Source organism: Equus asinus, chromosome 15 (genome assembly GCF_041296235.1).
Source record: "Equus asinus isolate D_3611 breed Donkey chromosome 15, EquAss-T2T_v2, whole genome shotgun sequence".
NCBI lineage: Eukaryota > Metazoa > Chordata > Mammalia > Perissodactyla > Equidae > Equus > Equus asinus.
In genome coordinates, this window is record NC_091804.1 from 10828800 (window position 1) to 10855247 (window position 26448).

The following is a 26448-nucleotide window of genomic DNA, read 5'->3' on the forward strand; positions in this document are numbered from 1 at the left end:
TCCCCAGTTATACCTCCTTCCTTCCTCTACCAGAGCGCACTATGACACTGCATTTCATATTAATCATTCCCTTTTCCTACTGTAATAATTTTACCACTTACGCATGTACCCATAAACAGTCTGTATCCAGTTTTGTTAAATGTGAACTTTATAAAAACATCCTCTGTGTATTCTTCTGTCACTTGCTTTTTGCTATTATCATTTCTATTTTTGAGACTTATTCATATCCATATGTGAAGATGTGGTCCATTAATTTTCACTGCTACATGGAATTCCATTAGAGATATATCACAATGTATCTATTCTGTTGCCAGTTATTGTAGTTTATTGCTATTATAAACGATGCCTTTGTGAATATTCCAGGACTTGTCACCTAGGTATATATAGAATTTCTTGGATGTATGTAGAATTTGTTGGTTGTGGAGCATGCTCACAGTTACCTTAAGCAGGTCATGCTGAATTGTTTTCCCAGGTGCTTGTACTATTTTCCTCTAACCAGTAATGTGCGTTCTCATAGCTCTTTATCCTCACCATTAATTAATATTGTCAGGCTTTTTGGGTTTCGCTAGTTGAGTAGGTAAGTAAGGTATCTCATTATGGATTTAATTTGTGTGTTATCCTCAAATATTTGTTGAGTTCCTCCTATGTGTGACAGACTCTGTTCTTTTCTCTGGAGATATAGCACTGAGCAAAATGGACAAAGGTCCACACATTCATGGGGGCCTCCATTTTAGTGTGTGTGTTGGGGAAGAGGAGAGAAAGGGAGTTAGTAAACAAATGGGTAAAATAATCAAGTGGTGATTAAGGGCTATGCAAAGAAATGGATTAGCCTGGATGTTCAGGGGTAGGAGTGGGTAGCAATTTAAATAGAACAGTCAAGGAAGGCTTTGTTGAGAAAGTGACCTGTGCACAAAGACCTAATGGAAAGGACTGTGCACCCTGTATAGTATCCTGGAAAAGAGCATTTCGCATAGAGGAAACAAGAAATGCCAAAGTCCTGAGGGGGATGCAGTTCTCATTTGTCCAGGAGTGATAAGGAGGCAGATGTGGCTGGAACAGAATTAGCCAGGAAATGGAGAGTAGTAGATGAGGGCACAGAGGTGGCCAAATCACAGACAAAGGGTTTTGTAGACCTCTGGGTGGACTTTAGCTTTTACTCTAAATGAAATGGGAAGTGAAAGTGATGTGACGTGGCTTACGTTTTCAAGGGATTGCTCAGGCATTTGCCTAATTACTAATGAGGAAGAGCATTTCTTCATATTTCCTCATGTGAAATGCCTATTCATGTCTTTTGACCATTTTTATGTAGTGTTGTATGTCTTTGTTTTACTGATTCATAGAAGTTCATCTATTCTGGGGGCTGGTCTTTTATCAGTCATATGTTTTGCAGATATCTTCTAGTTTGTGATTTATCTTTTTACTGTCTTTATAGTGTCTCTTGAAGAACAAAAATGGTATAGTCAAATTTACTAAACTTGTCGTTTTATTCTCACATATCTCTGGTTCACATAATTAAATTAATTATAATCCTTGGATTGGGACACTCTTTCATCATTGGTCCAGCATGGCCCTGTTTCATTTACTTATTTTTAGTAACTAAAAAGGGAACCCACTACAAAAGCTAGAACTATGCATAATTTAAGTTTATCCATTTGATCTCCCCTGCTTCTCCATACCTGAGAGAACCATCATCCAGATTTCGGTATTCATTCTTTTGCTTTCTATTGTATATATTTTCATCTCATTTATAAGTATTCCTAAAAAGTGTGGGTGCATAAAAAGGGATGTATGCTGCAAAGTGGTAAACCTTGAAAGTATTATGCTAAATGAAAGAAGCCAGTCACAAAAGACCACATATTTTATGTGAAATATCCAGAACAGGGAAATTATAGAGATAGGAAGTAGATTGGTAGTTGTGGTGGGGGTGGGAGGTATTTCAGAGTGTCTTGCAGGGGAGGGAGTTACGGTTTCTTTCTGAGGAGATGAAAATATCGTAAAGTTGACAGTGGTGATGGTTATATATATCTGTGACTATACTAAAAACTGTTGAAGTGTGTATTTTAAATGGGTGAATTGTGTGGTATACGAACTATATCTCCTTAAAGCTGTTCACTTTATTAACATTGTGAGGGGATTGTTTTAGATATTTTTAAATCTTTTGGGACTGTTTTTTTTACCACTCTACATTACATTGCTAAGATTTATCCATATTTTGTGTAGCTGTAGCTCATTCATTTGACTGCTATCTGCCACACTTTATATACACTTCCTCCTGTTGAATACACATTTGGGTTGTTCTTAGGTGTTTACTATGGTGAATCATGCTGTTATGAACATTTCTAGATGTCTCTTGGTATGTGCTTAAATAAGTTTTTCTGGGTATTTATCAAAAAGTGTGATTACTGGGTCATAGAGTATGTGAATGTTTAACTTTACAAGGTGAAATACTAAATTTTACTTTTCCATTATGGTGATCTTAGGTTACATTACCACCAGCAGTGTTTGATTTGCATTTCTCTTATCACTAATGAGATTGAACATCTCATCATATATATTTATTGGCCATATATGTTTCCTCCTCAGTAAAATACTCATAGATGTCTTTTGGCCATTTTTCTGTTATATTGTTTGGACTTTTTTTGCTGACTTTTAGGAGTTCTTTATTTAAGTTAGTGCTTTCTATGTTTTATCTAAGAAATCTTTTTCTATACAGATGAGACCAATGTTCGCCTTTATTTTCTACTAAAGGTAGAAAGATTTAAGATTTTTGACATGTAAGATTTTTGACATGTAAGTGTTTGATCCATCAGGAGTTGATTTCTTTTATATGATATAAGGTAGGGATCCAATTTCATCTTCTTCTACATGGAAAATCTTTTTTATCCTGTTCCATTTATTGGATAATCTCTCCTTTGCCTCAGTAATCTGATGTGTCACCTCTATCGTGGACCAAAGTTTCAAAACTGCATGGATCTCTTGCTTGGCTCTCTGTTTTGTTGGTTAGTTAGTCTGCCTATCCCTGTACCAGTATCACACTTCTTAAAACTGGATGAAGAGCGCTAGTGACCCCCCACCCCGTGCACGCCTACCCCCTGCCAAGCCAGTTGGTATGAGGGTTCTGTGAAGAAAACGAACACCACCCCACCAACAACAAACCAATTGTAGGGGCTTTGGTGGGCAATATCCTCGGGGTAGCCAGGTTTCAGTTCAAGCAAGAAGATGAAGAGAATGTTTCAGTAATTGAGTTTTTACTGTGAATTGCAGAGAATTTAGTGGTAGAGAGTTGAAGAGGGAGGGAGATAATGGCAGAAGAATGGATATACAGTTAACTTCTGAGGATTGCAACATGGGAAACTAGGGGGAACCTGATGAGCATTTTGGTGGTGACTAAAATGAATAGGGAAAGAAGGCACAGAGAGATTATTCCTGGTAGGTTTGAGGCAGATTTTGGCAGTGAGTGTTGAGCATTAGGGAAGGAAGGGTATCTGCTATTGCCAGGATGTGCCAAGCCAGTCTTCCTCTTAACCCATTTCTGCAGAGGGGCAAATTTGCTGTGAGCTCACAAGTCTTTCCCATGACTCCTGTTGATAGAGTTACATGTGAGGAAGCCAGTGTAACTGAAGAACACACTGTGTTAATCCCAGGGCCCAAAAACACATTTTTGAACCCTGTCAGGAAAGAATTGGCCTTACTCTACAATGCTGTCTTTTGTCCCCGATTTTTTAAGTACTTCAGTGTTCTAGAGTTTCAGTATGATCTATCTAGGTCATTTTTTGTTTGTTAGCTTTAATCTTGCTTAGAATTAATTGGATATCCAGAACCCTGAAGATTAGTATCTTTCATCAGTTCTGAAAACTTCTCAGCCATTTTGTCTTAAAATGTTACCTTTTCTTCATCTCTATTTTCTCCTTCTGGAAATCCTATTTGATATGTGTAGTACCTTCTCATTCTGTATTTGATAACTCATATTTTCCTTACCTTTGAATCTGTGTAGCATGCTGGCTAATTTCCTCAGTCTTATTTTCAGTTCATTAATTTTTTCTGTACCTCTGTATAGTCTACTCTTTAACTTGTTCATTGAGTTTTTTCATTTCATTGACTTTATTTCAGGAAGTTTTTCTTTTCCAAATCTGTCTCATACTTTTGATAATCTTTTAATTTCTTCTTTTGTTTTTATAAATGTGCTGATTTTATGTTCTGTATCAGACAATTCCAAAATCTGTAGTCTGTATACTCTGACTTGTATTATTTTGTTTCTGCCTACTCTGGTTCATACTGCATTTTGATTGTGATCTCATTGTTCTTGGATATTTTTTTAGAGTATTTGCAAGGTCCCTAAAGGCACTTCTAATCCAAGACCAATTGTAACCAAATTTTTCGATTGCAGTGTTTGGGGCCACACAAATAGTGTGAATTCCAGCCTCAACCATGGAGTTACGGGCTTGTGGTTATAAATTCTCTGGGTAAGTATATTTTTACTTCCCTTGTTCCACCCATAGCCAAAGCCCAAACAGTCATGTATTCCCTCTGAGTTTTCGGAGGAGGAGCAGCACCCGCTGAGGGCACCCTTAAGGATCCTGGCTTTGTGGTAGTGGTCTCTGATGGGACTTCCCACCATGATCAGGCTACAAACTTTGTCCCCTGTCTCCTTGGCTAGCAGCCCATTAAAACCCAAGATCCACACTAGACCATAGTGGATTAGAGTATTTCCCCAAGGAAAACTCCCTGCTTCTGAGCTAGTTTAACATTTCTATTTGAGCTTTCTTGTGACGGGACTCTGAAAAGTTCCCTGTGTTTTCTTACATCTTAGCCATTCATTTAAAATTTTTCATTTATTTTCTACCTTGTCTGTAAACATTATGTGTAAAAAATAACAGTAGAACAAGTAGTTCTTCAGTCTCTTTGCCATAAACTAAATAGCAGAATGGCTTCACCAGACTTGGCCAGAATTTTAGTCTTTTATTAGGGCAGCTTGATATTATGTGCATTGTGATTACAAAGTACTTGAAAGGCAAAGAAAATACACAAATACAAAATACAAATACAAAATTAAAATACAAATATAGGAAACAACAACTCCCTAATGAGGCCCAAATGTCTTGTATTTAAAGTCAGCTTTTTAAGAATGTTTGATTCTAAGAAGCTTGATTCACAGTAAACTGAATATAGTTGAAAATGGAAGGCATCATTTTAAGGGATAGTAAGAGGAGATTTAGAAGAGGTTTAGGATATGAGAAGCTCAAATTCAAGACAAATGTAAAACATTTGCTACCCACCGAAATAACTTAGACAATCAACAACAACAAAAAGCATTAACATTGATTCATTCAACACATACTTGGGGGTATCTTCTGTGGATACCTCATTGACTGTTTTGGGAGATACAGAATTAAATGCTATATAAGAAGCAGTTCCCAATTTAAGAGCTTACCTACACCCCTTTGTCCTTATTATCTTTATTATAGCTGTCTGTGTTGTTTCCATATAGGAGATATAACAGTATTCTAATAGTATTAAGTACATACAAAGAGTATTTGTTGGTTCTGGCTGATTAGTAATTTTTGCTGTTTACTATTGTTCCCATGGCTTGTTGTTATTTTACCTTTTAATTTCATGCATTGTCACTCCCTGTTCATAAGGTTGGGATTAGATTTGACTCATTTATCTTTTCCTCTGCACTTTCATTCACCAGACATTTATAGGTAAGTGCTATATGCCAGGCCCTCCACTAGTCACTACCTTTGTGGAAAAGGTACCTTTGTGTTACCTTTGTGGGAAAAAAAGACAGAAAGAAAAAAACAAGCCATGGCCTCTACCCTCGTAGAGCTTGCAACCTGGCGAGAGATATCGCCATTAATAATAATTTTTTAAAAATCATGCAAATATATAGTTCCAACTGTGATAAATGACACAGACTGAAAGAATAAAGTGCTTTAAGTGTTTAAGAGAGGGGGCTTTACAGAAGCTCAAATAAGAAATTGTGAATCAAATTCTGAACACTGTTCTAAATAAGTTCTTATTCTGACCAACTCTTGAACCAAGTTCAAAACACTTCAAATCTTCATCTTTCTCAATGCAAAGATTGATAGTTTGTCTTATCCGGTATGCTTTAAGGATACCCTGTGTACATAATCACTTGGATACCATGGAGAAAAAGATGCCTCTGGTAAAGATCCCCATTGCCCATATGGACCAAGTATTCCTGTGACCTCTGTTATCTAAGTAAATGTGTCCTTCCCTCTCCCCACACACTGGGGATAACTAGCCAGTTTGAAGGGGTGCCTTTGATGTCAGCGTTCCTCAGGGCATAGTTGGTGGTTTTCCTCTAAAAACCTTTATACCCAGAATGAATTCCAAGTTGGGAGTTTGGGGGGTGGTGGTGGTGGTTAGTTACATTTTAAAAGCTACCTTTGAAATTGAGTGTTACACAGTCTGTTTAAACATACAACCATAAATAAAGATTGAGCCATAAGTGTTCGTAAATATTCTCAGTGGATCCTTAGTCCTCATTTAAATAAAAAGTGCCAGTTTCAGCCTATATCAGAAATCTTAAAACGTGAATTTTGTTTTTATAAAAAAAACCACTACATAGTTATTTTAAGTTGTTCATATCCTGTCCCCTGAAGACTTTTCAAATGTTTCAAGTGAGTAAGGTCAGGAGGAATGTATGTTCTGTTTTAGTGGATTTTGAAAGGATATTTAAGAGTATTTTCATATGTATGCAAACTGCCAAAATAATTCGAGTGGATTGCACTTAAATTATTATTGTCATAGTTGAATCAACTGTGTTCATGGTTGGCTTTAAAAGAGTTTTTTACCCCTTATTTGTGGGATTATTGATGTTGTTTTTAAGTAATTTGGCAGTCTTTGGCTATATGCTTAAAATGTTTTAAAACAAATTTGTGCAAAACTAACAACAGTTATAATGAAGTTGTTTTTCAGTCACATAGTGGCTGCTCACAAATGAGGCTAAAACTGTCTGAAGAATGTTCTTGTGCGTATGCCAAGAGTCTTCTGGGATGGGCATATTTTTAAGAACTTAGAACATAAACAACTATGATCCGTGGCAAGAGATTTAAGTGACCTCATGATGACAGAGAACAAAGCATTTTTAAGTTATCATGGTGGTGTGTTAATTCATTGCAATGTGTTTGTCATTCTACTATTTTGGTGTATTAAGTGAGAGCCAGGCAAAAAATTACAGACTGTATTTAACTGAAGATACTATTTCTTTATTGTTATAAACAAATTAAATACCAGAAAAATATAAAATATTTCCTGAGAATGCATATTTCATGAATTATTCTAGAACTATAGGTTCTTTAAAAGAAATACACACACGAAACACTTGGGGATAAAGGCCATTTATTTCAATCCTAAAGTTTTGATTCATTTTCTGTCGGAGAGAACATGTTCCAAACATGAAAGATCAAACCGTTGGCTTGAAATAAGAATCCCTCCTTCAAAACAGATCAATTAAGTGTTTATTAAGTACTTACTGATGCGGGGTCGGTGAGCCGAGGAGTCGAAAGAACGATTTCTTGGACTCTCAAGGTCTGGCAGTGGTGCTCTTTTATTTAGAGAATAGTACAGAATAGCATGGGGACAGGACCCATGGGCAGTGAAGAGCTGTTGCTGCTGCTGCATGGGGACAGGACCCATGGGCAGTCAGAGCTCCTGCTGCTGCTGCGTGGGGACAGGACCCATGGGCAGTCAGAGCTCCTGCTGCTCTGAGTTGAGGGTTAGGGCTAATTTTATAAGGCATGGGTATGTGACTTATTTTTACTGGAAAAAGAAAAGATGATGTAAAAAGTCATTAAATGATTTCAGTGCAGATGGGGTCTGGTTATTGTGCGGTCATATAACTTTAGATACAAATCTGGCCATATAGATCGGCATGTAGGTGAGGATGCCCTGGGCTTCTCTCCCTGGGGCAGCCCTAATTCATACCATAAAAAAAATCCACTGGGTCATATAGTTTGGCATGTAGGCCAGGTCACCTTGGGCTTCTCTAGCTGGGGCAGCCTTAATCCACATCACTTACTATGTGTCTGGCTCTATGCTAAATATTGTAAAATACAAAATAAGGTGATTTTAGCTGCCTTTTGTGTAGTTGGAAGAAAAGGCTTACTCAGATTAAACTTTTAAAGTGGAAAAGACATTATATAATCAAGCATAACATCATTTGTGTGATACAAATAATGAAATAGCCCTTCTTTTCAGAAATGTCTCCTAATCATTGTCTATAATAGTGGTTCTCAACTAGGCATGATTTTGCGCTCCCCAAGAGGACATTTGGCAATGTCTGGAGACATTTTTGATTTTCATGACTGGGGCTACTGGCGTCTAGTGGATAGGCTAGAGTTATTGCCAAATATCCTGCAACGCACAGGATAGTCCTTCACAACAGAGAATTATCTGGTCCAACATGAGAATAATGCTGAAGGAGAAACCGTGATGTAGAACCTACAAATGTCAATGCTGGTCAGTATTGAAGTTTGAGGAGATGGACTCCTGTCTTCCCCTAGACCGCCGCAGCTCGTGTAAAGGTTCTCTGCTTGAGGCCCTTGGATCCTTACATAGAGATGAACATTGGCTATCCATAAACTCCCTGAACATTGTTTGTAAGTTTTTCCAGTATAGCGTTTCAGGGAGGGATTTCATAGCTTTTATCAAATTCTCAACATATCCATGTTCCCAGAAAAGGTCAAGACTCACTCATATGTGGTGTAGAAGTTCATAGAGATTGAGACACATCAAACCAATGTTCTTGTCACCTAAAAGAGACAATAACACAGAATCTTTCTTAGCACAGTGCTGAGTTAGAAATAGAGTTTAAATTTCAAGGATCAGAATTAATCAGAGAATACTTTTTGGTAAAAGAAAAAAATTCTTAATATATTAATTTAATATTTTGAAGTCTTAATCTTTCTTAATGTATGAGGAAATTATAGTAGAGAACCTTAAGTATTATTATTTAAGCTTCATGCCTAACTACAATACTGCGCATTTAGAATTTTGGACTGATTGTGCACTGACCCACAGGCATAATGTATAAATTGCTTTCTTTTGTTATTTGAAATCAACTTGTTTTATCAAGTTTTGCTGCTTTCTCCCAAATGAGGATCCCAGTTTACATTTCCTAGGTAGGTATCTGTTGATTCAGTCAGAGATCTGGACATGGTTTAATACAGTTCACATTTCTCCTGAAAACTGTTTAGAAAAATAAATTGTGTTTTTCGTATAAGAAACATTTTTGAATTGAGAATTGTGTTTCTGATTTGGCATCCAATAAATCAGAGATCCTACCATGTCATGAAAACAAATCTATATAACCTTGAGTATGCATATAGTTTAATACTTTTATAAGTCACAGAAATTTGAAGATTAAGTCTTGGCTGAAAAACCAAGGAAGGGACCTTAGATCATCTATTCCAGCTGTTTCATGCTATTCTTTGGGGCGCAAGACCCAAAACACTACTTTTAGTTGTTTATATATTTGAACTTCTACCATATATTTTCTTTGAGGGAAAAGTATATGTGGGAGGGAGGATTTGCATGCTTCTAATCTAGACAAACCTTATTTCTTAGATAAGGAACCTCAGGTCCAAAGCTTTAGATTTTATTTGTGAGCTATTTATTTCTTTATTCTAGGACAAACCAGCATTTTAGATGTATCTGGTAATAGTATAGAGAATACCCAGGAGTTTGAATTCCAGGTGTACAGCTTCCTAGCTGCATGTTCTTAGGCAAGTTGTTCACTATTCTTAGTCTCAGTAAACTTATCAGGAAAAAGGGGGATTATTGTATCTTTAGGATTGTTTACACTTCATAGAATTTAGAATGTTATCTGGGAAGATGATCCGGACTGACCGTCATGTCTGTCTTAAAAACCATTTCAAAACATTCCGTTAATTATTGTTTTTTTAAAATAGATTTTGTGTCATCTAAATATTGAAGCCCCCTCCTCCCTAAAGCCATCCCAGACCTCCAAACAATACTACAAAATAAAACATTTTTATTAAAGGAAACAACACGGTGGTCACAGTTTCTTTCCTTTGGCAGTAGTAAGGGTTTTCATGGACTGATAGATCAGCCTTGGGGCTTTTTCTTTCCCCTTCTCAGCCTACTCTGCTTATTACATAAGCCATATAGAAACATGAATCAGGAACTGCAGAATATAAGGAATGAGGACCTTTAGAGATAAAGTACAAGAGCCAATAATGGCTGAACAAGCTAAACCATACAAAGTGGAATCTGAACTTGGTGGTCCTTTTGATCTTAAGGATGTGGCCACACAGAGTGCTTGAGTACAGATAATGGGAATTCTTTCCTTCTGGGATATTTCAACAGGGATTGCCTTACTAATCAATTTTTGTTAGTCACCTGTAGTTTCCAGGAAATAAAGGTTTGGGCGACAGAAGCAAGTAGAAATAATTATGTTACAGACTACTTACCTTTTGCTACCAAAAATCAATTAATAGTTCTATCCTGAGAAGATTTTGTTTCAGAATTTTTCTTAGAGGCTCAAAGCCATTAAATTAAATATAGAGAAATGAAGCTTGAGCCTAAATAAAGGATTTTTCTTTAGTGGCTTGACCACACAACAAGTTCCTGGATTCGTTCGTTTATTTTGGTTTGATTAGGTTTATTGGTGTTGTTTGTTATTAGGAAATAGCTTTGATATGTTGATTCTGCATTACTGTATGATCTTGGATTATTACAAAATTCAGTGTTGCTTTTTTTTTTTTTAAAGATTGGCACCTCAGCCAACAACTGTTGCCAATCTAGTTTTTTTTTTTTCTGCTTTTTCTCCCGAAATCCCCCCAGTATACAGTTGTGTATATTTTTTTTGTTGTGGGTCCATCTAGTTGTGGCATGTGGGATGCCACCTCAACACAGCCTGATGAGCAGTGCCATGTCCGTGCCCAGGATCTGAACCAGTGAAACCCTGGGTCACTGAAGCGGAGTGTGCGAACTTAACCACTCAGCCATGGGGCCGGCCCCTCAGTGTTGCATTTTATCTTGTTACTCTATTAAATATGTGTAAATTACCTTCTTTAGTAAATTACATTTTTAAGTGAATAAAGATATAACATTTTAAACTAAACTATTTGTGATTTTCCTCAGGTCTTAAAGAAAGTGCAGAAGAAATGGTCAAAAACAAATTGGAAGGAAAGGATAAACTGACCCCTTGGGAACAATTTTTAGAGAAGAAGAAAGAAAAAAAAAGACTGAAAAAGAAACAGAAGGTATCAGTGATAATTATGACCAAGTATTTATTGAGCAACAGCCATGCATCAGAAGGTTCCAAGTATTTGCCATGCGTCATCTCATAATCTAACCAGTCACTGGAGTAGGCCTTGTTAACAGGCAGTTTTAAGAAAGAGGAAAGGAAGAACCTAATAGGTTACGTGTTTTCTGCAAGACTACTTAGTGATGTACAAAGCCTAGTAAAAGCCCAGAACCACTTTAACCACTGTTCTTTAATATTTTACATTTCCATGCTACCTAAATAAAATACATAGTTTAGTTGATATCTAGATAGTTTGATTCTATTCTGTACTTTTGAGGAAGAGAGGTACAAACAGACTTTTCTACTTGAGGATATATACATATAGAAGTTTTTAAAGTGAGTGAAAGTTTTTCTATACATTCCTACTTCTCAAATTCCATTTTTCACTTTTCAGTATTATCAAGTGGATCTTTTAACATCTTTCTGTCATTAGATCCCTTTATTAAGACTATTTCCTCTGTGCTAATATGTTGTCTGTGAAAAATCTGGTTTGACTGCCATCATTTAGGGGTAACATCTTTTCCAGAGTTAGAGTCCTTTGTAATAGCAGAGAACACTTAGGGTTTTTGCCACTAAAAGCACTCTGTCTTGTCACTGAAATACAGCATTCTGGCAGTACAGTCATTGCCTTAAGATGATATTACTAATCACAGAATCTTACAAGTTGAGGAATCTTAAATGATTAGTTCTAGTCCAACCCTGGTGTTTTATAATTGTAGAAAATTAATCAGTTTGTCTGAGAATACACAGCTTGTTAATGGCCGAACTGAGACCAGAATCCATGATCTCTCACTCCATGTTCTTTCTGCTGTACTGTATTATCTCTCTCTTTACTGTGTAAGCTTGTGCTTTTGGTATAGCTGTGACTTTCAGTGTTTGTAAAGATAGAGGGCTACAAGGTTGAATGATGCAATGGAGTGATTTTTTTATTTCTATTATAGTCAGTATTTCTGGAAATCGATAATAAAATGAGGAAATGGAGTAAGAGCCCTGTCCCCGTTGATATGCTACCTCTCTTAGTCTCTAAAATAATAAGTAGGCAGCAAAATATCTTTTAGGTGGAATAATTCTACAAGTGATTAAGCCGTCAGTTTATTGGAATTCCTACAAGTGGGTCTTTATAGGGTCAATAAAGTAGTCTCTCATTCCTGAGACCCTTAGCAGCTATTCTCTTTGATTTTCATTTGCGAGATGCTTTGAGCTTATCTTGTGCTTTTAGTCTTTCCCTTCATTGGGCTAAGACTGGACTTGTTTTATCAATAACATTAAAAATACATTTGTTTAGTGCTTAGTTTGCTCTAGACTTAGTGCTCCAAATCTAGTTATTGTTCTTAGAAGGATATTAACATCAAAATAAATATTCTTTAGGGCTTGGTGCATCTTCTTCAGCATGCAGGGTGATGTTTAGCAATATGCATTCTAAATATTTTTGTTTAAGTGGCTTAGAGGTGTTTTAGATTCCTGGGGATAAACTCAACCTGTTTAGTCTGATCTTAGTTCATATATGTTCTATTTATTTTGTTGACTTGATTTTTTAATTTAAATATACTAAGTTAGTAGACAGTCTGTTTGGATTTGATTAGGGAAAATTTAACTAACAAATTTGCTTACAAATAGAGTTTTCAGGAGTGAGTTATAGATAAAATAAGGTAATTGTTGAAATTGGGTGATAAGAACAGGTGGTTCATAATGCTGTCCTTACTGCTTTTGTACATGTTTAAATTTTCTTTTAAAAAATAATTGTCTTTAACCAGCAATTAAATTGTTTTAAATAATAATTTAAAAGATAATCTGCAATGCAGTACTCCAAGCTATTGATAGTCTCAATTTTGTAAGAGATAAGGCCACTTCTCTTCACTGATTACCCATCTAAAACTATTCTCCTTGAATGTATCACTTTACATGTCTCTTCTAGCACTTTCTATCTTGAATCAGTATTACTGTTGTATATGTTTGTGTGTCTAACTTCCTTTAATAGACTGTAAAATTTTTGAAGACAGAAACCTTGTATGGTAACTTTCATTTCTCCCAAAAGCTGTACGTAGTTTTCTGCATTTATCAAATTTCTGTAAATATTTGTTGAACAAACAAGAGAATAACTCAGCTGGGAGTCATTTTATAAATGGATCCATTTTAAAAACTGGTTTAATTTTACTTTGAACTACTTGATTTAAAAGAAATCATGATTTTCCTTCATGTGCATGTATTATGGTCCTTGTCATAAACTCTGTGTATTTTATATTTATCTTTAAGGCACTTGCTGAAGAGGCCAGTGAAGACGAACTTCCCTCTGATGTTGATTTGAATGACCCATACTTTGCTGAAGAAGTTAAAAAAATAGGTAATAAGCCAGCTCATATTTGTAGTTTTTAATGGAATGTAAAGAAAAAAGGTGACACGGGTAGAAACAATATAAACTACTCATTTTTTTTTAATTCCTGGAATTTGTATGGCTCCCTTAGAGGCTTATAAGCAGGTCTGTCCTGTGGGGCATAACCACTGATCAGATTGGGAAGAATCAGCATGCCCTCTGTACACACAGGGGGTAATTTCATTATGGGAGGCTTTTGGTAACATGATTAATTGAACGCTTTCCTGTGGATTCTTTTCTAGGAAATAGCCTTATAGAAAGATTTACTATAAAAGGATGAAAGAAAAAGGAATAGTCGTCTTGTGTGCTTTCACTGACTTTTTTTATAACACATCCACTCTAGGTCTCTCCCTGCAAAACCTATGAAGAAATGAAAGAGTGAAATTTATGTTTGTGTGGATATGTATATATATTTTTTAATTTTTTTACATGGTATTGTAGTGTAAAAACTTTTCTGCTCAAATATACAAAAGCATCTGTGTTTCATTTTATCCCTTTTGCATTTATCCTGAAAGCCAGCATCCTCCCTTTTTTCCTTGAATCTCTCAACTATCTGGTATCTGATTTCCTATATCCAAGGAGCCTTGTTTCCATTGCATATGCAACACTCATTCTTTCCTGTGCGCCTTCATTCATACCTTTTTGGTATGTGTAAATGTGTGTGGTAAGGTTCAGGCCATACTTGGACAAGTCAGTACAGAAACGACTGTAAGCATTTTCCATTTGTTCTCAATGTGTTTTTCCTTCCCCTGATCTGAATACCACACACATGAACCCCAAAAGGCTTGCTCCTGGAGCAGCTCCAAGCTGGCATTGTAAAGAGAAAGATTTTATGAAGTTTCCCTGCTTCTTGTCCCTCGTGACTAGTGGGCCAGAATAGTTCTCAACAGGAAAGTCAAAATTGCTCAAAATTATTTCCTGATTGTTATAGCCTTTTAGCACTGACATTTTATTGATGAAAAGGAGATCAAGATGAATAAAGTCAATTATAGGATGTGAGATTCTTAGGAATTGGAAGGGGAAATGGAAACTTAGCATATTCTGCTTTTTATCGTACCTGAGCAGCCATTTCTAAAAGATGATAGATTTTAGCCTTCTCCTCTGATTTCAGGAAACCAAGTTTATAATGGAGAAATGCAAAGAATTATAGTTTCCTTGTTCTCATTCCAAAGTACTTCATTTGGCATGTGAAATCTGGTCAGATTACAGAATTCTGGGTAGGAGTCAAAAAGTAAGTTAAATGATTTGATGGCTTGGGGTAACTTGTTTCTTGGAATCAGCACTTTGCAATTGTGAATAAGCCTTCTCTGAAGTTAGTATCAGAAGTTCCAAGGGAAAGTGTAAATAAAATTTGCTTCCTTTCAATATAGGAATCAAATCAATTTTGATTTCAGAATACTTCCTAGGGGTAATTATTTATATCTGGGCTTAAGTTGGTTTTTTTTAAGGAAAAATAGAAACAAAGACTGAGAATATTTTTTACATAAAATTTAGAACCAAAAAATGGTATCTTGCCATGTTTGTTTATTCTTTATATCAATAAATATTTTCAATTGCCTCCCAGGTACTGGGCACTCTGCTAGGGTAGACATACAGCAGTAATAATACAATCAAGGTTACATCCCTTGAGGAGTCTATGGTTTTAGGAAAGACATGTTAAACAGGTAAATAAGAATATTAGGAGAGTATCGTCAGTGTTCTAAAAGAAATAAACAGGGTAATATAAAGGATATAACTGGGAGGAAGGAGAATAGCTTACTTTACATATGGTAAGCAAAGAAGATTTCTCTGAGGTGGTGACATTTGAGCTGAAACCTGAAGAATGAGAAGGAATCAGCATAAAGATCTGGGGGTGGAGCGTTGCAAATGAGGGAAAAGTGGGTAGAAAGGCTATGAGGTGAGAAAGAACTGATCATATTGGAGAAATTGAAAGACACCAGTGTGGCTGGAGCATGGACAGAGAGGGAGTTTGCTATGAAGCCAGGCTAGGACACAGGACCAATCCTGCAGGGCCTCATTGTCATGGCAACAAATTTGGATTTTACTCTACTGACAGTGGGAAGCCATGAAGGGTCTTTAAGCAAGGATGTGACATGATACGTTATATATTTTAATACGTTATTCTGATTCCTGTGAAGAGAACAGATTGAAGAAAGGCATTGGTGAGATCAGGCTTTTGCAGAGGTCTAGACAAGAGATGATGGTTGGTTTAGATGGCATGCCAGTAATGGAACTGGAAGGAGAAAGGTGAATGGGATTCTAGATGTATTTTGGAGGTAGACTTGCTGATTTATTTGAATAAGGGAGAAATTTAGCATAACTCCTAGATTTTTGGTTTGAGGCTCTAGAAGAATGCTTTTCCAATAACTAAGTTAGGGAGGAATGTAGGAACAATAGGTTTGGGTGGGATGTAAAGTCAGTAAGTCCATTTTGGGTATAATCACTTTGAGATGTCAATTAGATATCCAAATGGAGTTATTAGTCTAAGAGATCAGCTGAGAAGTCAGAGTGCAAATATAGATTAGGGATCAGTGGCATATAAATAGTATGTTAAACCATGGGACTGGAGATAGAAAGTATTGTTAAGAGAGGAGGATGCAGGATTCGGCTCTGAGGTTGGGTAAAGCCTAGTAAGGTACTATTACTTTGTCATACTGGAGAAAATACTACCTGTAAGGTAAGGAGAAAGCTTAAGAAACCAAGGAGTAGCTGTGCAAAAGGTGGAAAAGATTAGTGTTTGGAAGGGTGTATAGTTCAAGTCCCATGGTTGAGCAGGACAGAAACATTTTAAGCCACGTGGACTTGGGTAATTTATAATAGCTTTCCCCCAGGCAATCCCATAGAGCGAAACTTACACACTCTTCAAAATATGGAAGAATTGCAGCTGGCTCAGTGGCGTGGTGGTTAAGTTTTCATGCTCTGCTCTGGCTGCCTAGGGTTCACAGGTTTGGATCCCAGGTGTGGACCTACACACCACTCATCAAGCCATGCTGTGGTGGCATCTCACATACAAAATAGAGAAAAGTTGGCACAGATGTTAGCTCAGGGACAATTTTCCTCACAAAAATAAAAAGATTTTTTCCTTTTAGAAATGAATTATTGGAAAAATTTGCTTATTGCTGTCTAATTGCATAAACTCTTTAATAATATTTTGTTTTTAAAGAAGAGTGAAATAATATTGCATCACATGTAAATATACCTTATTAAAATGTATCCTTTATCGTTTTTTTTTTTTTGAGGAAGATTAGCCCTGAGCTAACATTGCCAATCTTCCTCTTTTTGCTGAGGAAGACTGGTCCTGAGCTAACATCCGTGCCTATCTTCCTCTATTTTATATGTGGAACGCCTACCACAGCATGGCTTGCCAAGTGGTGCCGTGTCCGCACCCAGGAATCAAACCAGGGAACCCTGGGCCGCCAAAGCAGAACGTGCGCACTTAACCACTGCGCCACCGGGCCAGCCCGTATCCTTTATCTTGACAACTTTAGATTTTTGATAAACCACCATGAAAATCTAATAATATGGTACACCTATTGATTCAGTTTGTTGAGTGCTTACTAGTGTACTGCTCATACATTGTTTTACAGTTTACAAATGCTTTTATATACCTTCTGTCCTCTAATTCAGACCTCATTCCACTTTATAGATGAGTAAACTAAAGCTCAGAAAACAGCACTGAATTGCACAAGGGCCAGTGGTAGATGGTAGAACCTGAATCTTAATGGGCTCCCTTTACTTTTTGTAACTCTACAAGTACATTGTAAATTGCTGGATTTGCAAGCAAACCAGAATGCCCAGGTCCAGAGGAAGATTAACAGACTGCATCTGATTATGGGCAAGTGATTTTAAATGCGGGAACTTGCTACAAAAAAGAGTGAATCGCTAGGGGGCTTACCACTGACGGGTCTGATCAGTACTGACCATGTCTGTTCTCCAGTGAATTCTCTTGACTGCTCTCTCACAAGTGCTGGATTAAACACTCTGGAGGAAGTTTTTTATGGGAACAATTCCTCTGACGTTACAAGTAATGGAAAACGGAATTTCCTTTACAGATATTCCTGTACAGATCAATTTTTTGCAACACATCTTTTTCCAAAGATGTATTCTTACATTTTTTTGCTTAAAGGGATCATAGTCTCAGTAAGGATCGTTTAGATTTTTTTTAGCTATAAAGCTCTAATAGCTGATTTTGAGTCCCTGTTAGTATTGGAATCCATCATATGAGGTTTTTGCAGCAGTCCTAGGAGATGTGAATTCTTACTTGCTAAAAGAGTCATTGATAAATAAAAGTAACATTTCAGAACAGGGATTTCCTTTTCCCCATTACTCTTCATCTAATTTAGGTCTGAAAACTTTCCAAAGGGGAAAAAACTGCTTTTTTAAAAAAATGGATTAAGCTGTGCCCTCTTAGTATGATCTTATTAACAGTGCAGAAGGGATCTCTACACGTTATTTATCTTTTGGTTAAACAGTTCAGTCTAGCACACAGTAAATTCTTTGTGAGCAAAGAAATTTTCCTCACACTAAAATTGAATATCATTTTTAGCCCTGACCATCTTGAAGATTCTTTTTTTCTCCCTTGTTGCAGTCTTCCTTTCAAGTTTATTTTTATGACTTTTCACCAGGTTGTTATAAAATCTGGAACAATTCATTGTGGGCTCTTTGAAATTATTTCCCACAGATGTATGTGAAGATCTTTATCTTCTTTATGTATTAATCATATGCAGCCTGATTTTTTTCCTGCCACAGGACAATTTCCTGCATGTATCACTTGTCCACTCACTTCAAAAGGAGCTCTTTCCTTGAGAGCATAGGAGCAGAGGTGAACCTAGGATGCGGGAGTCAGACCCTAAGAAAGTGGAACCTTGATGATTATTATACGTAAAAATACATACATGTGCTTTAAAACAGAAAAAGTTATAATCGTTATAGTGGATAGATACATCATTTCCTGAAAAACATTTGAGATAGAGACAAAGATTTTCACTTTAGGGAGAAAGGTTGCATACAATAGTATTTCTTCTTGGAGGTGCAGACAAATGCCTTGGTAGCACGAGGGGTGAAAGGCTGCTAGGCAGCAGCATTTATGCTGACAGGTTCTCTCGCCTGGGCTTGGCTGCATAGGTACAACGGGGACATAATGCACACTCGGAAGTTTCTAAAGCCTCTCTAAACTGTAGGCTTTGCTTTTCCTCTTATCCCTCATTAGCTGCTGTTAGTCAACTAGCATTACATGTTCTGTGAATTTTACTTTGTTGTTTCACAACAAAATACACTTAAACGGGAGGGGCTGTTAAAGGGCGAATGACATTTCATAGCAAAGGAGTGTAGTGTAGTGGTTAATTACCAGAGTGCTTGGCTGCGAATCTTGATTCCTGTACTTACTAAACTTGAGACAAATATTTAACCTCCCTGTGCTTCAGTTTCCTCATGCACAGAATGAAGATTATAAAAAAATAAGAGGATCTACCTCACAGCATTGTTGTGAGGATTAAATTAGTTAATCAATGTGAAGTGAATAGAACAGTAGTACTGCCTCACACACAGTCAGTGCTGTGAAAGCGTTAATAGTTGTTACTGTGGAGACCATTGGTTTCTCTGCATTGGAAGGATAGAGGACAGCTTGTCCAAAGGCAGTGTTCAACAGTTCAGAGAAGACTGACATTGTGTAATAATATTCTAGAGTAACAGAATATGGCTTTGTAGATTCTGCACCTTCTTACTCTTCAGACTAGTCTTTCATACTTTAACTCCCTTTGAATCCCTCCCACTCCGACAGACACAAAAAAGGAAGAAAAAACAGACATCAGCATGATCACCGAGGAACCCAGGGCGTCTTTGTAGTCAGACTATCAAAGCAAGAATAGCAAGCACTTTATAGTACCATGTGCCAGGCATTAACTAAACTCTTTACATTTACTAGTTTATTTAGTCCTCATAATAACCCTGTGAGGTAGATGTTATTATAATACCTGGCTTACAGACTCAGGCACAGGCATTTTAAGGGCACAGGCACACTCTCAAAGCTAGAATGTGGTCGAGTCAGAATTTAAACCCAGGCCAACTGCTCCAGAGTCAAGTGCCCGTAACTGCTGTGCATTACTACCTCTCATGCAGGAGGAGAGCATCTCACCTAACATCATGTGGTCTCCAGAAGTCCCTGTGTCCCTGGAAATACACACAATTTCCCAATCAGGAGCCACTTTTACCATAGGTAGTTTTCCCTTATAATAGAGCTAGAAAGTTAACTGAAGATTAGATTTGTCTTTAGAGAAGAAGAAAGGGTTTTGTTAAACTTTTACGTACAGGTAGTTATTGTTAAACTGTTAGTTGTAAAGATGAATGTTTCATTTTGCAGATGAGTTTTTTGTATACAGTTTTAAGATGACTTTTAAGTTTCAAATCACTTGGGGGTTTTTTTCATTGTGATTTCTTCTATTCTTATGCTAACAAAATATTTGTTCTATTTAAGATCAGGTGGCTATTCCCCCGTATTTTCTCATAGGGTTTTTTTTTTCTTAATGTTTAATTCTTTAATCCATCTGCATTTTGTTTTCTTCTAACTTATGAGGTAAGGCTATAACTCAGTTTTTTTTTCTGGAATAAAACAAATTGCCCAGCACCAGTTATTGAATAATCCCTTCTTTTTCCAGTGATGTATGATGCTACAATTTATTGTATATACAAGCCATACTGTTCTGTTTTTCTCATTATGTAGTAAATTATTTTTTGGTTATTTTCACTTTGTAGTACATCTTACTACACTGTATCGCTGATGTATCAAATCTGTCTTGCTAATATGTGTAAAGACTTCCTTGAATGAAATTTTATTTAGAATTTTGTTAACTGTATATATTTTATGAATGGATGTTGAATTTTATCAGTTGCTTCTATATCTATTGAAATGATCTTATGGTTTTTCTTTTTTAGTTGATGATGTAATTATACATTACTTGCAGAGGAAATTCCTTCTTTACGATATTCAGTCACCCCATCCAGATGTTTTGTATTTATTCCATTCATGACCATAGGCATCTCTCAGTAAAATTTTTTTTACTTCTTTAGTTTCTGTAAATTTATTGATAAGATTATTCCTAGATATCTTGCAGTTTTGTTCCTAGTGTATACAGATTGTTGCTGATAGTCTTGTAATTTTTACCCTTTGTTGGTTTGTTATGCCAGGTGTAAGGAAAAAGTCAATGAAATCTGCAAAAGATGGCATGTCTCCTGAGGAAGAAACTGAAATAGAAAGACAAAGGGTAAAACATGATCATTGTTACATGCTTTGTGGATAATTGATATGTACAATTTAAATGAAGTTGTCTACATGAGTTTCTAGTGCCCTTAAAAAAATAACTGATATTAGCAATGAAATTTATAAACTATAAAACACACAATTAAATATTTTAGCAGCATAGCTTTCAAATATCATCTTTTTACCAAACATTTCTCCAACTAGTACAAAGTTATAATTTACCTCAAACCCAAGACACGTCTCTTTGTGATTAGAAGAAATCTCAGGGGCCGGCCCGGTGGCGTAGCAGTTAAGTGCGCACGTTCCACTTCAGCGGCCCGGGGTTCACCGGTTCAGATACCAGGTGCAGACATGGCACCGCTTGGCAAGCCATGCTGTGGTAGGTGTCCCAGATAGAAAATAGAGGAAGATGGGCACGGATGTTAGCTCAGGGCCAGGCTTCCTCAGCAAAAAGAAGAAGAATGGCAGCAGATGTTAGCTCAGGGCTAATCTTCCTCAAAATAAAAAAAAATCTCATTATTAAAAATGCTTACTTATAGCTGAGACAAAAATATTACTATTAAAACCTCAAAATAATATTGCCATAGTTTTAATTCAATTTGAAACTGTGCTATTGCATACTGCTTTTATGGTTCGTCAGCTACTAATTTCTCTCTTTTTATTATTGCAAATAACATAGATTTAGTGTACAAAATTAAAGTCTTTCTTGGAAATGCAGTGAACTTTATACTTCTGTGGCTCCGAAGGTTCATGGCACAGAAGTAATATATATTTTTGCTGAGGCAGGAATTGGAACCAGCAATGTCCCCTATGACTGATGTTCGCGTGACTATCTGGGAGTGAGCCTGACTGGTCACCTAAATTCTGTATCTTAATGTATCTTTTCTGTTCTCTGTTTGTTGCATATACAGTAATGCTTGTAGAGTTAAGGAGCACAGAGAAAATCTTTCGGTTGTAGAAAATGGCTCTAAAAAGAAAGCCAGCTGCAGGTGCCAGGCGTGGAAGTGAAAGGAAATTAAAGCAGTCTAACGTGGTAATATGGGAAGATTCGCAAAAGTCCAGCAGCATGCTCTGTATTTTCTCTAGTATATATGGTTGCTTATTGATTCTTCAGGGTCCATGTTTAATCCCATGATCAGTAGAAGATAGCTATTTAGTAGAAACACATTATAGTAGATTTCAGAAGCAGATATTAAGATTCTACCTTCGTAGAAGTACATCACTATTGAAAAAAGTAAAGGCAGAAAAAGAAAAAAGAAATTCTTTGTTGTTAAAGTACATGTTTGGAAAGTCTAGTTTGTATCACAAAGTGCTGTGTTTGCTAGATTTAGTGTCCTTAAAAGACCAAATTAAAAACAAGAAATTTTTATTCGGGGGATTTGAATGAAGACTTATTCCTACAGCCTACTAACCAGTTATGCTAAGTGAAATATGGTCTGGTTTTTGAATACAGTCACATGTCACTTAGGCAATTTTGTTGTTGTGGGAACGTCATAGAGTGTACTTACACAAACCCAGGTGGTATAGCCTACTACACATCTAGGCTACACATCTAGGCTATATAGTACTAATGTTAGGGAAGCACCATCATGTGTGTGGTCCGTTGTTGACCAAGATGTTGTTATGCAGTCCATAACTGTACAAACTTTCGCCCCACTCCTGCCCTCAGAGATGTTGCTTCTAAACATTTTACCTTATTGCTATATGAAGATTTCTGGGTTTCTTTATGAGTTTTGGTAATCTACAATCAGTTTACGGATGGCAGGGCAATTAGTGACTAGATTTTCCTTTCCTAGAGGGGTTATCTGTGCCCCCCATACTCCTATTTGGGGGAAAAAAACAAACGTTGTATATTTAAACTTTTTTTCCTCTCCACAGGCTGAAATGAGTTTACTCATGATGGATGAGGAGGAAGAGAGCAAGAAACACTTCAATTACGACAAGATTGTGGAGCACCAGAATCTGAGCAAAAAGAAGAAAAAACAGCTTATGAAAAAGAAGGAATTATTAGAGGATGACTTTGAGGTAACCAGGGACAAAAGTCATTAGCCTCTTAAGGCTGGTATTGACTCTAAAGTCAACTCTGGAGATAAAAAGTCAGCATAGTCAAAGTTAGCCTTGAAATGTCTTAGGAAAGGGCCCGTGGTAGAGACAAAGCTACCATCTTTTAATCCAACACAGCCAGTTTATCGCCAAGGTGGATCAAATCACTGTTTCTTTGGTTGAGCACAAGGTGAAGTAGCTGGCTTGTATTTTGGTAGCTGTGTTGCACCAAAAATATGTAGCTTTTAATGTTAGAATTACATGCCGTGTGATGCTCACATTGAGAAAGATACGCATAATTAAGCGCGACTGAGAAATAGCAGGTTCACATCACATCGTGTGACGCTCTCACTGTGTACAATGGCCAGTGCAGTAGGATGTGCTTGTTTGTTTACTGTATTTCTCACTTCCATCTCTTCCTCTTTTCCCTCTTTTTGCTGAGTACATATTCCTGATGGCCACAAAGTCCCTCTGCATGAATTTGAGTCCTCTATAGGAAACCTACAAACAGCTGTCAAGAGCTACTTAATAACTCCCAACCTTCAGCATAAAAGAATAGTCCCAGAACAACATGGGGGAAATTTTGAATTTGTTTAAAGAATGGAGAGGAGCATAGAGAGAACTTCTAATTGCACATAGAGGGACTTTGAGACCACTCTGTAGCTCCAGTTTCTGTCAGTCAGTTCCATGTATGTTGCTGTTCCAATGAACTTTTTGGTGACTTGGTTTTCTTATGAAAAGTTAAAAGCAAAGAACAATTTGTAGTCAAATCCTCTATTAGAACTGTCTTCACACATTAATAATCATACACAAAAACATTTTTAATCAGTGTTTTCTTGGTGATGGTGGTCGTAGGATCACATCTGTTGTCCTTAACTATAACTAACTCACTTTCCAGTCAGTTTCTAGGTGGACTCATCTTTCCCATGGGAATGCTGGCTGGCAGTGAGTCATGCTCCCTTTCTTGCTGATCATTTCTGTGCCTGGCAACACTCAAAAGCCTGGCTGGAGTTAAGGGTACTCTCTTAAATGTGGAACCACAATGTTTTTTGTCAAAAGATAGAAGATAAATTTGGGGTTTGTGTCACGTCAGAACTTGGTGTCAGGGGCACCGTCTTTCCCATAGTGGTCTTTAAATCTTTTAGTCTATGAATCTCCCTCAATAGCTACTCATTTTGGCACCAATGTTGAAAATTTTTTTAATGTACCTTTGAAAATTTGGCTCCATTTCTGGACCTTTTTCTTTACTAAATTATTTATTTATATTTTCCTTTTGGATTTGCAGGTAAATATTAAGGATACACGCTTTCAAGCAATGTATACATCCCACTTGTTCAATTTGGATCCTTCAGATCCTAATTTCAAGAAAACAAAAGCTATGGAAAAAATCCTTGAGGAGAAAGCCCGACAGAGAGAGCAAAAAGAACAAGAACTTACTCAGGCAATAAAGAAAAAAGAGAATGAAATTCAAAAGGAATCACAAAAGAGGTCCATTGATCCTGCCTTGTCAATTTTGATTAAATCTGTGAAAAGCAAAACAGAGCAGTTTCAAGCAAGAAAAAAACAAAAAGTCAAGTAGCTGTATGTTCTTTTTGGATTGAGAATGTCTTCTAAAGTATACAGAAGTGGTAGAGGGAATATTTATTGGGAACAAAGCTACCTTTCAAGAATATGAATAAAATCTTACTCTGTCTATTGCAAAATTTCTCTCCGTATATAACAGTTAGACCTAATTGTGGAAGATTGACAGATTTATACTATATATTTCCACACATTAATCATAATTCAATTAATCCAAATTATGGGATTTGTAAAATTTTTGTATTTTATGAAATTCACTTCATACTAGTAGAAAATTACTCTTAGCTTTTTTTAGACTTCTGAGAATTCTGTGTAAAAAATAGAGCAGTGCCCAGCCTAAGTCTGAATAACATTTAGAAAATATGTATATGCAATACGTTAATTTCTCTGGAAGCAGGAGGCAGATTTAGATATCTATTTAAATAAGTTATTTTTCTAGCCATAATGGATAGAAGCCAATAACTTTCTCTGTTGTTTGGTCATGTTTTACTATAGTTTGTTTATGAAATTAATTTGTAAATAAAAGTGCAAAATTTTATTATTTTGTATAGCACTGTTTTATTTCATTTTATGCACCTCAAACTACTGTCTGGAAAAATATCTGAAAAACTAACTAACTCTTTAAGAGGACAACTCCATGAAGAGGCAGTTTCAGGTTTGCACTGCTCATATTGCATTTGAAATGTTCATGAGCTCTGCAGTGACTTTTCTATTTGTAACAAATTCTTATGTCTGCCCTGCAGATTTTTGGAATGCTTGGAAGGGTGGATATGCTGCTTTAGAGTTTAAGGAATCTTAATTCTTTCTAAAATTAAATTAAAACATACCTTCAAGGCCCTAATACTCCTGGATCTCATCTGGTCTAGGTTTTATAAACTATTAACTGACCACTTAGAGAAGAGAATTAGGTGTGCTGTATAAATAAATGAAAATAAAAACCAGCATGGTCACTTGGAACAAATTGTAAATATGATAGCCTCTGAAAGGCAATAGGAGTTTGGCCAGGTTTGTGGTTAATAGTAAACTTGACATTTTTGGTACAAAAATTCGTGTCTACCAATGTAGTGTATTTTTTCAAGAATAAAAGGATGTGAAACTCAATGATACCAAGATAATAAAGATGTATCAACACTCTGCAAAGGGAAGGAAAAAAAGAGCACATTTAAATTGTTCATTATAGGGGCTGGCCCCGTGGCCGAGTGGTTAAGTTCGCGCGCTCTGCTGCAGGCGGCCCAGTGTTTCGTTGGTTCGAATCCTGGGCACGGACATGGCACTGCTCATCAAGCCACGCTGAGGCAGCATCCCACATGCCACAGCTGGAGGGATCCACAGGGAAGAATATACAACTATGTACCGGGGGGCTTTGGGGAGAAAAAGGAAAAAATAAAATATTTAAAAAAAAAAAAAATTGTTCATTATAATAGAGAGAAAAGTGCAGGAAATTGTGTTTTTATCATAAATCACTGACACTGTTAGATAATCTAATTCAGCCAAATAAAGCAGTGTTCCTATTGGTCCATCTGTTAACTTCCCAGTATTTATCTGCTCATCACAGAAAGATAATGAATCTTAATATGTTTATGAATATAGTCTATAAACAGTTGTATAGTTATTCATATTTCATTTACGCAGGGGGGAAAAGCTTGTTTCCTTTAAATTGTTTAATTATAGTGTAGGGATTACTCAGTTTGTTTTAAGATTCCTGTGAAATTTAGCCCATTTGGTTTCTTGGTTGTTTTTGTTTGGGTTTTTGTTTTTGAGCCCTTTGTTTTTAAGTCATTATTTAATTGTAAATCTCGTTTTATAGTCAGGCACATAATTGATTATAACAGATAAATTGAGCATGTAAGTTATGCACAACCCTGACACCTTTTCTCAAAGAGTTGCTATTTTTTAGGTAGG

The 26448-nt window shown here is 36.5% G+C and overlaps 1 protein-coding gene across 2 annotated transcripts in view; it reads left to right on the forward strand.

Annotated features, from left to right (window-relative positions):
* Positions 1-25084, forward strand: part of ESF1 (ESF1 nucleolar pre-rRNA processing protein homolog) — a 58683-nt gene extending 33599 nt beyond the window's left edge. For both annotated transcript variants that reach the window (XM_014832765.3, XM_044747978.2), the window contains exons 10-14: positions 11131-11252; positions 13550-13637; positions 20850-20926; positions 22801-22947; positions 24251-25084. In XM_014832765.3, coding sequence (XP_014688251.2) covers positions 11131-11252; positions 13550-13637; positions 20850-20926; positions 22801-22947; positions 24251-24544 — 728 coding nt within the window. In that variant the 3' untranslated portion in view covers positions 24545-25084. The remainder of the gene's footprint in view (positions 1-11130; positions 11253-13549; positions 13638-20849; positions 20927-22800; positions 22948-24250) is intronic.
* Positions 25085-26448: the final 1364 nt, after the last annotated feature.